The sequence below is a fragment of the Taudactylus pleione genome, unplaced genomic scaffold (genome assembly GCF_031769625.1).
Source record: "Taudactylus pleione unplaced genomic scaffold, aTauple2 ptg000619l, whole genome shotgun sequence".
NCBI classification, from domain to species: domain Eukaryota; kingdom Metazoa; phylum Chordata; class Amphibia; order Anura; family Myobatrachidae; genus Taudactylus; species Taudactylus pleione.
This window is the reverse complement of record NW_028285021.1, coordinates 952456-968587: the sequence shown is the minus strand read 5'-3', so window position 1 is coordinate 968587 and position 16132 is coordinate 952456. Positions and strand designations below refer to the sequence as shown.

General features: G+C 40.8%; 1 protein-coding gene across 6 annotated transcripts in view; it reads left to right on the top strand.

Moving 5' to 3' along the window:
• The window catches only part of PPP6R3 (protein phosphatase 6 regulatory subunit 3), a 143720-nt gene that overhangs the window by 83023 nt on the left and 44565 nt on the right, over positions 1-16132 (top strand). For 3 of the 6 annotated variants that reach the window (XM_088454502.1, XM_088454499.1, XM_088454500.1), the window contains 3 exons: positions 6306-6392; positions 8096-8193; positions 12571-12625. In XM_088454502.1, coding sequence (XP_088310628.1) covers positions 6306-6392; positions 8096-8193; positions 12571-12625 — 240 coding nt within the window. The remainder of the gene's footprint in view (positions 1-6305; positions 6393-8095; positions 8194-12570; positions 12626-16132) is intronic. The other 3 variants (XM_088454503.1, XM_088454504.1, XM_088454501.1) reach the window with 2 other exon arrangements.

The following is a 16132-nucleotide window of genomic DNA, read 5'->3' as shown; positions in this document are numbered from 1 at the left end:
ATGCTTTACATGGGCATGTGCTACCTTTATATATATATATATATATATATATATATATATATATGTGTGTATGTGTGTGTGTATATATATATATATATATATATATATATATATATATATATATATATATATATATATATATATATATATATATATATATATATATATATATATATATATATATATATATATATATATATATGTGTGTGTGTGTGTCCAGACCTCTATCTTCCGTGCGCTACAAGTCGCGTCGCGTTAAACAGCGCGTGAGTTCCCCGTGACTCCAGCGCTGTTTGTCCTTTCGTGCGACTTTTTACCTTTTTCACCTTATTCACACAGATGTGCGAATAGATGACACAAGCAGCTTCTGCTGATTAAAATAATATGCTGCATACCTGTGTTCTGTGGGTGTATCTGCATGCCAAATGCCACATTACACTGTGAGCGGCTGTGACACTGTAACGTAGCATTTTGCATGCAGATGCAGTCGCACACAGAACATAGGCATGCTGCATATTTTAATCAGCAGAAGCTGCTAGTGCGTTCTATTCACACTGCTGTGCGAATAAGACTCATCTGAAGGTAAATATTTGCACAAACAGATGCTCTGCGCTACAAAGTCATGTCACGGCGCAACTAGAAGGGCTGTTTAACGTGCAAGGAGGCTAGATGTATGTGGACACCCCTGTATATAGGACTGCAGCAGGTAATCCAGCCCAAGGCCCCCTTCAGTCAGTCCAGGTGTGTTTTCTCTTTGACCATGAATTTGTTAGATGCATAACATAAATATTGTGTTACGGTATGCAGGCTTTTGTATATTACCGTGAGCTTGTACTGCTTTGTGAGAACTCCAGACTTCTTTTCAAAACCACCTTTCTTATGTGATTACATTGGGTACATAGATGTTTAGCTCTAAATGGCTGCAATATACAAATGAAAAGCTGGTTTCGCCATTTGTAGCCCATGCCCCAAAGGCATGATACTGGACTAGTGAGACTGAATAATGAATATTGATGATATATCCCAAATAAAGCTTAGTCCCCCCCACCCCCCCAAAGGTTACTTACCTGAGCACTTTCTTTTTTGCACACTCCCACTGGGCAGTTGCCTTAAATCAATCATGTGAAATCTAACCATTTAGTAAGAATGTTCTCCTTAGTTCCGTCCAATTTTTGCCTTTCATAGTTGCAAATACTGTATTGCTAAATGCATAGGATTTACTAGTAGTTTTTTATTTTTTCAGCACAATGGGTTACTTCTGTAAAGGAGTATTGGTATGACTTACTTCTGGGCTTTTAAACAGCAAAGACAAAGCAAATTAGTGAACTGATGCAAACATCCTATTACAACTATCATATAAATACCAAAAAATTGTATTTTACTTTTTTCTACAGGATGTGGTACTGTCGCACAGGGTCTTCACTTTGGGTGTAAGTTTTTGAGAGTATTTAATCAGGGAAAGTGCTAATAGATGACAATATTCCAATACATATTTATCCTCACCTTAAAAAAAAAAAAAAAAATTGGTTTCACCTTTCCTCTTAGTTATTTTTGTCTTTGCAATGTCTTTGGCTGCTATCTTTTGATTTGTTTAATTATTTGTGACCATTTACAGAAGTATACACAAGTAAAATTAATCCAAACTGTGTGTCATGTTAAACTGATAGGGTAGTTTGTAATGTTGAGAATCTGAATGAAGGCATTTTAGAGGACCATGTTTGTGTAGGTAGTGTCTATGTGTAGTACAGGGTGTTTCACTCGCTATTGGCTCAGTTTTTTTGCATAACTTTTTTTAAAGTGACGTAAGTTAGTGAAATTTGTCCAGACATACCTCGGTCTATGAGAAACATGAAGCCATAGCAAGTGTTCACCATTAGCATCCGGGCCAGCTGTTCACCACCCCAATCAGCAGCACAGTCCAAAATTCAAATAGGGGAGACACCCACCAACTGCCAGTGAGGATAGAACCAGTGAGGATGGCAGGTGCTGTGGTTCCCCAATTTGAATTTTGGACTGCGCTGCAGCCCCACCTCTGGAGCCGCCACTGCTAGTCAGTAGGTATTCCTGCTTCTGACAGTGGTGCTGTGTACTGAAGTGTCCACATTCATCGTGTCTGTGTGCTACGTGCTGATATGAACCTTTATCATCTCCGTTTTCCAGTACATCTGGACAGTACATGGCTTTCAGCTGTGTATCTTCATATCGGCACGTAACACAGGCAGAAGGTGGGTCTGTTATCATTTTTAAAGTAATTGGCATAATTTTAGTGAAATTTTAAGAGAAGCTTTGTGGCCAATAGTTACTGAAACCCCCTGTATAACAAGGCAGTGTATACCAGAGTATGGATCATTCGTTTTATAATATTTTAAAGAGTGTAACCCTACTCCGTTAATGAGTTATTGCTTTGCATTTTTTTGGGTGTTCCGTAATATCAATTATGAATATTTATTCTTGCCACTTTAGTGTGAGGTGCTAGAACAAATAAAACAAATAGTAAGATTAAAAACACTTGGGATTGAATTCAATTAGCCCCATTAAGTTAACTGGGATGAAAAAGGGTGACGGCATCGGCCTGTATTGCCCGGGGTTATTCAGTTAGTGTCCCTATTTCCACTTGAGCGACTTCTTCATGCCCGTTAAATCAAGATGTGACAAGTTCACAGAAAGTGCCTCGCTTCACCCGTTAACTGGCCATCTATCTGGGATTTCTTTTCAGGTCTGATCAGACCCCGAAAAAAAAATCTTCGGTAAGTACAGCCTGCTGGCTGGCTTCAGGGCTCATTGAATAGCCAATAAGCACACCACCTGGTTTTAAGCTGATACACAACCTGTGTCCTGATTTTAAAGGGATAATCTAAAAATCTATAGATATATTTAACTATATGTATGTGTCTATATTTAAAATGGTGCCACTAGGACAAATTAATTACACACGTTTTGTGGCTGTTTAAAACTAGGTGAAATGCAGGATTGAAGTCAGCCAGTCACAGAACCTGTGGAATTTATTCCAGGTTTGATGAGATTGTGTGTGCAAGAGATATGTACTTAAATTCCCCAGAATTACATTCATGCATTGAAGGGACACTTGCAAAGTAGCAGCGTAAACCCCCCCCCCCCCCCCTTGACCCACCCACCTTTCTTTTTCCTATGGAGTCTTTGATCAAGCTCTCAGTCACTCATTATTTACACAGCAGAGCTCCAGTGTTATCATATACTTATGTGTATATGTATTTAAATTACCCAAAGTTGCACATTCATGCATTGAAGAGACACTTGCAAAGTAGCAGCATAGCCCCCCCACGACCCACCCACCTTTCTTTCCTATGGATTCTTTGATCAGGCTCTCAGTCACTCATTGTTTACACAGCAGAGCTCCAGTCTTATCATGTGATTTGCAATCTTAACAGGCTGTGTGTGTGTGGTGTCTGTATTTATATTAAATACTGTCTGCTTTTCCAGAAATAAAAGCAGGGTGGGTGGTTTAACTGAGACTTATAGTGTAAGCCTTCACCACAAGCACTAGAGCTAGCTATCTTCATACATGCATGCGTAACCTCCTCTTGCTAAAACGTTTAAACAGTAAAGGTATTTACCATGTTAAATTTCTACTAAATCACTAGTCTAATTTGTCTCCACCACTGGTACTGCCTCCATTCGCTGTATGTAGTGGCTGTCTGTCACTTGGGTAAAGTTGAGACCGCTCCCTATTGTGTTCAATGCTGCTAGGCACAACATAGCATTAGATCTGAAGCTTTGACAATGAATAAATAAAAGCTGGCTTGAGTAATGCCCCTTTGCCCCGTCTGTTTTAACAAGGTGGAGCAGCTTCCAGAAGCCAGGCAGGCATTGCATCTACAAAATCATAAATATAAATTACCTTCAGTTTCTTAGGTCCTAGGGCACTTCTCTTGTTGCTTTTGGGAACCTGTTTGTCCTTCCTGGTTGCTTTCCTCAAATGTGGTATTTGACCTGTCCTTTGCTTCTACCTTTTCCCTTGCAATCCTATTGGCTTACATTTTGTGTATGTTTAGGTGTCTTGAACAGTGGACTTGTGGTTAATGTGATTAGTGATACCACAGATCTAAAGACCTTTTGTTGTGTGGTTACACCCCCCACAGCTGTTTGCATGACCCTCCTGGGCTTGGAATGTTTATATTTGTTAAGGGTTTTGATCAGGTGGTGTCCTGGAATGTTTGACACTATAGTGGTGAAACTGCAGTTCTCTGCATGTGATTTTAAGGCTTTGTACACACTTGGCGATATATCGCTCGCTCGCTCTCTATCGACGAGGGATGGATCGCAAGTGCATTGGACGGGTGTGTACACTTTTCTGTGATTGTCGTTCAGACGTATCAGGTCAGCATTATATAACAGCCGACTGCCTGTCGCTTGCTGCCGACACTGACTTCTCATCTGAGCGGGCAAATCTAAATGCCCACCCCGTTTTGATGTCATTCCAGACTCATTTGGGGGTGATTCAATTCAGTGGGAGTTGGTTAGCATCGGGAAGTTGGTCCCGGAGCTATTCAATTCAGCACGCTGTTAGGTTGACTAAATGATTTCTCCTCGCACCCTGCGAGAAGAAATCAACACTAAAATGCAGGCAGCGAGGCTGTTTTCTGGCTTAATGTGGCACTACCAGCCTTGCTGCTGGCACTTTAGTTGGAGAGTGCCGGTTCTCGTGACTAAACACCCAGATTAAGTCATGAGAACTGGCATTCTCCAACTTTAATTTGTAATAGTTGGACCAAACAGCGTGCTGACTAGCTCAGAGACCAACTTCCTGTAGCTATTCACCTCTCCTTGAATTGAATCTGCCTCATTGAGAAGCTGACTGGTAAGTGTGTATAGCTTACAAATCTGCAGCTAGGACGGCAGATCCGTTGTCCTAGTGTGTACCCAGCATAAGGACTCATCCACACCAGCAAGTTACTGTATTCTAAACAGGAGTATAATCATGTAACTAATGCTGGCAAGATATCTGTCCTCTCAATTGCTGGCCCTATGAACAATTAAAGTTGGAGATGGCTTTGAAAAGCTGTGCCTCATTTTCTTGTGGCTTCTTTATTTTACTGGCTGTTTTTACACTTGGTGCAGTGTGGCATGAGTGTCACTCGCAGTAAATATTTATTTGGCTGTATTCTCTTCACAACTGGTGTATTTGTGAGTGTAAATTAAACTGTTGTGTGGACAAACTTGAAAGCAACTTTTAGCATCCCATGAGCACAAGGATCACACTCCCCTTTTTTTTGCCAGCAATATTGTTTTTACTTTGGTCTTACACAAAGCAGAATTTGTAGGCCCAGAAAAATGTATAAAAGTTGACTGGTAACACTTGCAAATCAATGGGACGGTCACCATTTTGGACAGTAGTATGCGGTGTTTGGGTGGCCAAATTTGACAGCAATGTCCTCTTTCAGTCCACTTTAATGTGTTAGTGTTCAGGCAATATGCCTACAAATTGTCTGGTGTTTTGTATATCTACATGCCCATAGCTGGTTATGTAGGTTCTGTATTCTAGTTTGCAGACATACATGTGTATAGTTTAAAGAATCCATGCCCCCTGAGGTCTTTGGTTTGATTCCCACCAAGGCCCTAACTGTGTTGAATTTGTATGTTTTTCACATGTTACGTGGGTTTCCTCTCGCAATCCAGAATGTACTGGTAATTGGCTCCTGGCAAAAATAAGAAGTGTGTGTATGTTTTGTGTACATGTAGTAGGGACTCTAGAATGTAAACGCCACTGGGGCAGGGACTTGTGTGAAATATTCTCTGTAAGCCCTGTGGAATATGTATGAGCTATATAAAATAACTTTAATGAACGGAATTAACATATAATCCTTTATGGGATGTAACCTGGTTATCTACCTTGCTGCAAATTATTGTCCTGCATCATGCACAAAGACGCTATGTCCTCCCCAACATGCACACCATCATCCTAGCAATTCATTAGCTAAAACTAGGGTTTTTGGGAGTATTGCATCAGCCTCCCCTTCCTTCCTTCCTTACCACCCCTGTAGTTTAACATTTTCATTTTAGCGGACTTCCTTTCTGCCCCAGACTTGGGTAAATAACTGCTTGCTGTAGTAGGTTTTTTTTTACTTTTTTACTTTTTTTTTTTTTTTTTTAACTAAATGCTTCTCGACTCAAACTAAAGTTTTTAAATTCGGAGTTTTCAATAGATGTTATGAAACTGTTCTGATTTACTGAGTGTTTCTGGAGTATGATTAGTTTTCAATACTTGAACATATTGGAGAGTAATAAGCAAACTTCAGTGTCCTAATGACTTCTTCTTTTCTTCACAGCTAACAACACGACACATCCACTCCTCCAGTGATGATGAGATAGAGTTCAAAGAGCCAGGCTTCTCTCAAGATTCTTCCATACAGCAGGTTAGGCATACATATTTTGCATACATCCCGTCTTCTATTGTCCAAATACATGTATAGGGGGATGTTAAAGAAATGTTGGCCCAATGATGTAGTAATTGGACCCTATTAGTTTGCACATTTCCTATCTTCACAGCTTGTGTGGTTATGGATTAAACCATTCAAACTGACTGGGGAGCAGTTTTTTTTTTAAATGCACACATTCATTAGAATGCCAGTTGTTACCTGTAACTGCAGCAGCTTCACGTTTCCGGGGGCAGATTTATCTGGGGGAGGGAGATGGTCTTGAGAACATTGTGCAATGATTTACGTTGCCAAGTGGACCTGTGGATTTGATCAATTGTCACATTTTAAGGACAACTTTGCTTAAAATATGGGCCCAAAACAGAACTAGAGTACTAGATTACATCAGATGTGTAAGGTATAACATGAGATTGCGTAGTCTCCTGCTGCATGGTCTTAGCTGCACCAAAACTCAGCTCCCATCAAACTATGTGGTAAAGTTCTTAGTACACTATACGAACTAAAGTTGGGTACACACCAGACCAGTGATGTCACTCGTGGCCATACAGCTGCTGTGGGACTACACATCCCAGCATGCACAGTCACAGTTTTGCTGTTCGGGCATGCTAAAACTGTGGCAGGGCATGCTGGGATATGTAATCCCACAGCAGCTAGATGGCCATGAGTTGGACACCCCCGCACCAGACCATGTGCAAATGTCACGATGGTTGTCCCAATTTTCCCTTGAACCCCAGAACAAATGATATAGTGCGTGTACATGGTGCAGTCCTTCAAATGACCAGATGAGATATCTTACATTGTTTGGTCGTCATATCTTTAAGATATAACGTTTAACATATAGCTTGGGCATCCGGTAGGGCATACACTAGACTATTTGAACAAAATTGTTAACGATATCACCAGCTCTGCCTGCAGATACGTTGAACGATACATGGGAGCACACGTTAGTCTGTACACATGGATGATGTGGATGATTTGTTCGAATCGTCCATCTTAAGGCACAGACTTGAGGAAAAACACACACTGGAGGAAAGTATCACAATCTAGGTTAAAAAGGCAAAAGATGGGTCCGATACAATTTACCTGCTCCATGCAACTTTATACTAATTCCTTTGCAACATAACCCTAATTCGAAGTACCTAGTACACTATATGCATCCTAAGAAGCAAAATTGAGGAAAGTGCACAGGAATCGTGCCAGGCGTCTAGCCTTATTTGGCCCAAAAAATAGGTTTTAGACACACCACTAGCATGTAAATGTGGTGCACTACTACTGTAAGCTATTTCAACCACTAATGAGATCATAAATAAAGGCAGCCGTCTGTATATATGATTTACAACTAAACTTATGAAGAATTGAAATGTGTAATTTTTAGTCCTCTAATCGAAAAAGCAGATTACTGTGCCCTTTGGTAGACTCCAAAATGAACAGGTTGGGTGATTCTATCCTTAGGCTTGTTTACTAGGCTGCTTCATGCAACTATCCTGTAGTACAGGAGTGTTCACGTTTCATTACAGTTTGCAGTGAAACACTTCAAATTGACCCATGTTACTTCACCATGTTGGTTCCTAATCCTTTTCATATGACTGTTTTTTTATATGCACAAAAATGATTAAATAGCTTGTTTCAGGAGCAGTTTAGAATATATGTTATACCACTTTCGTTGGTCCTGGGGTTGCCAGGCCTTTTCTGATTATCAGATGCAACAAATGACGTCCAATTTTATTGACCAGTTTGGCTTCAACGATGAGAAGTTTGCTGACCAGGATGACATTGGGAAGTGAGTATTCACTCTTTGTGGTTTTGGTATTTGGTGTCTGCTGCTGATTTTTTTCAAAAACCTAACAAGCCTTTTTGCTTCTGTACTGATTCCCTTCCCACCTGTAATCAAAAGCACAATTACTAATAAGCTTGTAGTAATAGTCTATTTTAAGGGATTCCACAAATAGCTTAATTGTAACTCTATACACCTTTCACTTCTGATGGGGCACAAAGTGCACAACTCAATGGCACGAATGGTCTGTTAGCCCTGAAATCTGCTAACCTTTTCTGTGTAATACATTTTTTTTCTCCGAATGAATCATGGAGGTTGTTTGTCACATTTATTAAACTAGCCAAAATCTTAAATCCTAACCTGGGTTCTTTAATAACTGGGCATGACACGATTGACTTTGGTGAGCTTGCATGCTTTTCTGTATTCAGTTTGGTTGTGAAAATGTCTATAAACGAAGCCTTTAGTGATGCACTTGGCATTATTTGACACTGCACATGTGCCAACCTCCCGTAAGGTGGTATTAGGCTACTCCAAAGGCCAAACATAGTGCTCCAACACAAACCGTTGCGTTACAAATTGACTGATCAAAATGAATCCTACAATAAAGGCAACATCCTAACAAAGGTTTTATGTATAAAATAAGTTTATATGTTGCTGAAGGAACACCAGTCACTTGCGCTGCTTGCCTCTATCCCACTACTAGTGGACACTGACAAGCACCTGGGGAGGAGGTGGAGATAAAGGCTGATCAGACTCTCTCCCTTATTACTGCCTACCACAGAATGCCATATCCATAAAAACAATTCTGCGCTGCAGTGTAAGCAATCAATACATCTAGTTATTCCATATAAAACATTCATAATCTAAAAAGGCTAGCTAGAAGACATCTAAACAGCATATATATGGTGGTAAATGCAATATAGTAAATAGTAGCATTAATGATAACACTGAGCAATGAAAAGGAAAATTATCTATTGCATTTACAGTCATAGGAAATTGTAGTGGTAACTAATGTTTGTAATTGTAGCAGTTGAATGCAATAGAAGTTTGTCCTCATTTGTTACTCGATTGTAGGAAAATTTAAGGTTATTTGTATCTATGCTGTAAGAAAATGTATAGTTCGCATTTGCAGCATAGAATTAAGTCCTTGGCAAGGCTAATTAAGGCAATAATAACCACTGTATTTTGCCACGAGTGCAGGCGCCGAGAGTACCGAATTCTCAGTATAGGATCTCCATCGGCTGGTTCAAATGACCTCCTAATACCTTAGTATTAGCCTGTTCTTGTACCCAGTGGTAGTGGCAGCGTGCGTCTTGAAGTGGATGTACATAAAAACCAGTATCGCTCTCGGTATCCATCTCTTTCCAGATGGGCGCTGAGCGTGGTATTAGCCACTGCCGCTGGCTCTGGGAAAACTTGGTGCCTTTTACATCGGAGAGGAATAGCAAGATGGGTGGAGCAGCAACGCGTTTCGGTCACTCCTGTGACCTCTTTCAAGTTGATTGCTTCTTCAACTAGTACATTGCTGATACAAATCTTGTTTCATTGGTTTATTGTTATTGTAAGTATTTATCTATCTTGCTCCCATTTTTTTCATCATGGACCTAATTAAAACCTATGTGCGCACATATGCCAACCAGGGAAAACTCTGCTTCGTTATAAATATGACTAATATTTATTATATATTTTTATAAGTGGAAAAAGTGTGTGTGTGTGTGTAAATTGTATATAAAAATTTTTGCCCACACATATTAATGGGGGAGTTGACTTGGAAATTCTTCATGGAGAAATATTGATTGGAGAACCTTCTGATAGAGGGCCTTTTACTAAAAGGGATATTAAATAAGAGAAACTCGATTGTTTGATGTTAAAACTATTTATAATTTGCCAATCGAGTTTCGTCATATGTTTTGCGCTGTAGTTGCACCAAATTATATGTGGGCCGTAACACTAGAACCCTAAAATAAAGGGTCAGAGACCACCGTACTAACATTTTTAAAGGCCTGGAGACAGTGTCTCTAGACACTTTAAAGAAAAACATGAGTGCAATCCACAGTGATTGTCAGTACTAGGCGTAGAAATTATTAAAAAAAAAAAAAAACTTAAGCGGCAACGATAGGTTTCTCAGACTGTGTAGAGCAGAGTCAGAATGGATTTTTAGACTCCAGACCTTACAACCAGATGGGCTGAATGAGGCCATGGAATTTGTAGATTAATGGGTCGGGTGTGGAATGTGTCTAACGTCCATACATACTGCCTGGTGGATGGAGGGACACGTACCCAACGCTCGCATCCCCTTTACAACTGAATCTTCTCTCTCGTTCCTTCATAAGATTCCCTTTCCTCTTCCCTCCCTTTCCAATGTTGGTCTTTTTCCTCCAATTAAAACTATTTGTTTCCCTATGAATAGTCTCTTATTCAATGTCCCTTTTATTAAAAGATCCTGTATCAGAAGGTTCTCCAATCAATATTCCTCAATGAGGAATTTCCCCATTAATAAATCCCTTGTGGAAAATTCCTTTATTTAAAATATTTTTCTTACAGTTGAAACGATATCATTGTGACGATTATTTTTCATTATATAACTTGCATATAGCTAATTGAGGTACATATAATGGAATATATGCCTTTTAGGGGTGTGTATGTATATATATGTGTGTGTGTGTGTGTTAGATAGATCTATCTATTATATTTCCTATCCTATTTTTCATTAGAGTGCCGCTACAGTGGATTGGTATATGGGCTGATTGTTATCAGACCTATTGGAGGGCACCTACTTATTTGTTCATAGTGCTGGGAGTGCCATCCTTGGAACAGTATATATTATAATATATATATTAATATAATGTTTTTGTAATATATATTTTAATTCTTTCCACTTCTGAATTTTATATGCCATTGAGGGAAAATTCTCTGCTGTTATATGTGCACACATAGATTTCAATTAGGTCTATGGTGAAAAAATGGGAGCAAGATACAGATAAATAATTACAAATCTTGTTTCTTTGGTTTATCATTATTGTATCGGCAATGTACTAGTTAAACAAGGTGGATGTGATTTATAATAACTAATAGGATTAGAGACTTTGCTCCTTCAGCCACCATGCTAGATTAAATCAACTTTAAAGGTCACAGGAGTGACCGAAACGCGTTGTTGCTCCACCTGTCTTGCTATTCCCCCTCGGGTGTACACTGCCCCAGTTATCCTGGAGCCAGCAGCAGTGGTGGTAATACCATGCTCAGTGCCCTCCTGGAAAGAGATGGATACCGAGAGTGATAGTGGTTTTATGTACACCCACTTCAAGACTCACGCTGCTGCTACCACGGAGTACAAGAACAGGCCAATACTAACCTATTGGGTAATTTGAACCAGCCGATGGAGACCCTATACTAATAATTCGGGACTCTCCGTGCCTGCACTCGTGGTAAAATACAGTGGCTCACCCGAGGTAATTATTGGCTTAGCCTTGCCGAAGACTTTCAAATCTATGCTGCAATTGAGAACTATATATTTGCTTACAACACAGATACAAATGCCCTTCGATTTTCCTACAACTGAGTAACAAATAAGCAATTCACCACTAAAGTTTCTCCCCTGGCGCTGTCATAAAAATATAAACAAATAAGGACAAACTTCTATTGCATTCAACTGCTACAATTACAAACAACGTAGTTACTAAGTTACCACTACAATTTCCTGTGACTGAGCAATGAAATGACAATATAAAAGCAGTAATGATAAGGAAAATGATCTATTGCAATTTACTATATTGAATTTACCACCATCTATATGCTGTTTAGATGTTTTAGTTGGCCTTTTTAGATTATGAATGTTTTATATGGAATTAATAGCTGTATTGATTGCTTACACTCCAGCGCAGAATTGTTTATTGTTTTAGTAGTCGTTTTTGTAAGGTGGGCAACAACTTTTTGATTCTGCAGCAGGCGTGTAAAGTGTTGTATGGCCGCTTACTTGCTTAATTCAGGCGCTGAGAATCTATTTTTAGGACGAGCAGTATGCCACAGATTCCTTGCAGTCTGGTGTCAGTGCTTTCTGCCCCTTGCAACAGACATCCTGCAGTGTTTCTTGTTAAAGGTGTTTTTTTTTTTTTTTTCTTCTTCTTTGTAAAATGTATATTTTGATGCGTGAGACTTACCTGGAGGAGTGTCTTGGTCTTGCAATGTGTCAGCTATGCTGTATGTTTTGCACTCTGAAAGACACCGCACTCATTTTACTATTAAAGGCTGCTCCATTTGTAGATTATGAAGTGAAATGTTGGTTGAAAACATTCTACAGTTAATTTCCCAATCTATAAATTTGCATATTTTACCATGTGCTTGTTCACTGTCTTTACTGCGTTCAATTATTTTATCCTTTTACAGTGTCTCGTTTGACCGTGTCTCAGACATTAACTTCTCTCTCAATGCAAATGAGAGCGTGAGTATAGACTGCCTTCTTACAATAACTGCAAATTCTGCTGTAAATACTTTCATTTGTTCTTTACTGGTTTGGGCTAAACTTTTATAAAGTCCTCCATGACGTTTCTAAATTGAGATGGAATAAAATGAAGTCCGATTCTAAGCGAATAAAAGAGGAAACTCGTAACCAGCTCTCTGAAGGTTACTAGGTATAGGATTTTATATGGAGTTGTCTGCCCAAGGTTTTTTTTGGTCATCTGACACCTTGTAGCCTAATTTAAAAACAAAAAAAGAAACGATCACTATTTGTAACAGAAAAAAATTCATGACTGTATATCAATACCATGTATAGCAGTTATAACATAAATACAATAAATGTATAGGATCAACCGTAAGTATGTATAAAGCTACACTTATTCAAAAGACTGTACTTGGAAATGTTGAGGACAGTTAAACCTTAGAAAAAGGTGGATTGTCCTTTTAATAGACAGGTCCTTTAGATAAATTGTGTTTGTAGATACCTAATGTGTATAGCCCGAGGTGGAGTCCAATCAGTGGCCCAAGCAGAGAGGCAGCCTAAATCTGTTTAACTCTGTTACACATAAGAGTGTGAATTTTTTAGAAGCTGCATCCCCATGGATCTAAATTGAGCTTTTTGGGGTGGGCAGCATTAACTTTACTCCTGAAACCTGACTAACCTTCTTAACAAGCTCTAGGCAAAAGAAATGTTTTGAAACTGGCTCACTCAAGTCATCCTAGACTGTCTGCTTCTCAGGCCTCAAGCCACAGCACCCCTGGTACATTGGAACTACTGAGCCCATATGAGACTAGTATCCATATACCCTGATGCTTAAGGATATTCTCCATCCAGGTTAGCAGTTTAGACCTGAGGTTTTTTTGTCCACAAGTTTTTATTTTATACCATTCTCAACCACAAGGCCCTCAACAGCAGTCTGTGGGTGGATCGGTTCCAGATGGAATACTTGAGATCAGAGATCTCCAGCATGGAAATTCCCAACAAATTTTTGGCCTCCATATAGACACAAAGGACGGGTTGGGTATGAGATCCCAGTGGTCGGGATGCTGCTGGTCCGCATACAGACAGCGGCATCCCGACAGTCAGAATCACGACACCCATAAGGAAACGAGATAAAACTAACTTGATGATTTCTGATTGTCAGATCTACGCTGAAGATTTGAACAGAGCTGTGATATACATACAAAAAAAAAAGTAAATAAGAGGGCTGAGTATGGGATCCCGGCATTCAGAATCCCGTCGTAGCCACCCCGACAGGGTTAGGTTACAGACACCTGTTGGTGAGTGTCCTAACGCTCATCTTCCCCCCTCTGCATCCTAAACCTATCCCCTCCCCTAACCCCACAACTTACCGTCTGGATGATGGGATTCTGACTGGTGTCTGTTCAGGCACTGGCATCCCAACAGCTGGAATTTCAATTACCTCCCAAATAAGAGTTTGGTCAACAACTAAGCAAAAGCACATGGATTACCTCTGTTATTATATTGGGGGAAAGCCTACCTGTTATAGGCAATGTGACCAAACATTCTATTTCTGTAGGTTCAGGGAATATCCATCCAATCAGGCCTCTTTAGGGCAAAAGATATAGCTAATTATTTCAGAGTGCTCCTTCCCTTAAGACAGTGGTTCACAAACTTTCTTGAATCATGGCACCCTAGAGTATCGGCATTTTGTTCGTGTCACCCCTTGGCCAAAAGTTTCTTAAGAAATTCATGAAAATTATTAAATTAAGCAAATTGCTAAATCCTTAGGTTCATTTTGTGGTGGTTGTGTATTGGTTTGTCCACATGTTACTGGCAGACGCCAGCTCTGGTCTTGTCTCAGTGATCGCGCTGAGCCAGGAAAAATGAGGGTCCCAGGGACCCCTCACTTTAAAAAAAAAAAAAAATTGGGGTCCTACCTGACATTTTCTGGGTCCCATGTAAATGATTTTTTTTTTTTTTTTTTTTGGAAATCTAACAACTTCGCAGCTACAGCCCCATGAAGCATGTACTGTATCAGATGGCATTGGCCCAGATGGGAAAAGAAACAAACACATTAGCCCCCACATGAAGAAAAACACACACATTGGTCCCAATAGGATGATAAAAATAAAGACACACAGGAAAAAATAAAACAATTGCCCCTGACTAAAAAAAACCCCACCATACCAGCTACATAATGTCATGTCACCGTCTCTGGGTTCGGACTGTGCCTCAGCCACCTGGAAAAGTCCAGCGTTGCCAGACTACAATGATGAAGCACGGTGGGTGAAGACAGAAATTGTGGGGTCTAGTAGAAATTAAACAAGTAGAGCTCCCCAGTCAGAGGCACACTGATAGGGGGAAGCAGGCAGATGCTCACAAAGGCTGGCTGGGCAGAGGCATATAAGGGGAGGGTGGGTAGAGGGACAGAAGGGGGCAGGCAGAAGCACACAGTGGGTGAGCGGACGTACACATGATGGCAGGCGGACGAACATGATTGCAGCCAGAGGCACACGTGGGGGTAGATAGTGACAAGTAAATATATATAAAATTGTAAGCATTAACATGCATACCTGGTGGTGAGAATGGGGGTGGGGAAGTCAAAGAAATGCAGACACTGATTTTATATACTAGCAGCAGGAGGTAGTGTGTTGGGGGCAGCTCTATATACTCCCCAGAGCCGGGCAGCAGTGACATCAGATTGGCTGCCTGTCATTAGTGCGCCAGCTGCGGGGAGCACTCATTCGGCTCTGCAGTACTTTAAAAATCTGTGTGGTGAGCAGACTCTGGACCTTTCCTGCTCACCACACTTAGCTCCACACAGCCGCCGCACTGAAATGACAGGCAGCCAAACTGATTCACAGGCTGCCTGTCGCATAATGCTCCTGTGCTGGCGAGTATGGACAGGTATATTTATGTAAAGCAGCCAGTCACTACAAGGACTTATACCTATGAGTGGGCTTGTGGAATAGTCATGTGTGACCTGTTATATAATCCAAAAACAGACAACAGTCATGGGTGCCCTCCCTATAGTACCAATTACAGGTATTGGTGGTGACCATCATGCTGATTTCCCCCCACGGGTAACAGCACTTACACTCGCCACACACAGGGGTGAGGGCCCCCACATACAGGGTGCACACAGGGGTGAGGGCCCCCACATACAGGGTGCACACAGGGGTGAGGGCCCCCACATACAGGGTGCACACAGGGGTGAGGGCCCCCACGTACAGGGCTGTATACGTGCTCTGGTCCCGTCTCTAACCTCCACCTGTTGACACCTCCAGGTGAGGAGACTGCGAACCAGGTTTCCAGGATATAGACAGTGCACCCCACGCATGGCGGCCTGCAAAGGCGGGTTACCGTGCAGATGCGGCCCCTTCCGGAACCAGTGTACTAAGCTCAACGCAGCATGGGCCGTGTATTGGCTATGGCAGTAGAAACCAAAGTTTTTTTGAATCACTGCAACCTAAAGTATCTGCATTTTCTACTTCAGGGTCCATAGGGGTCCACAGGGGGACCTTG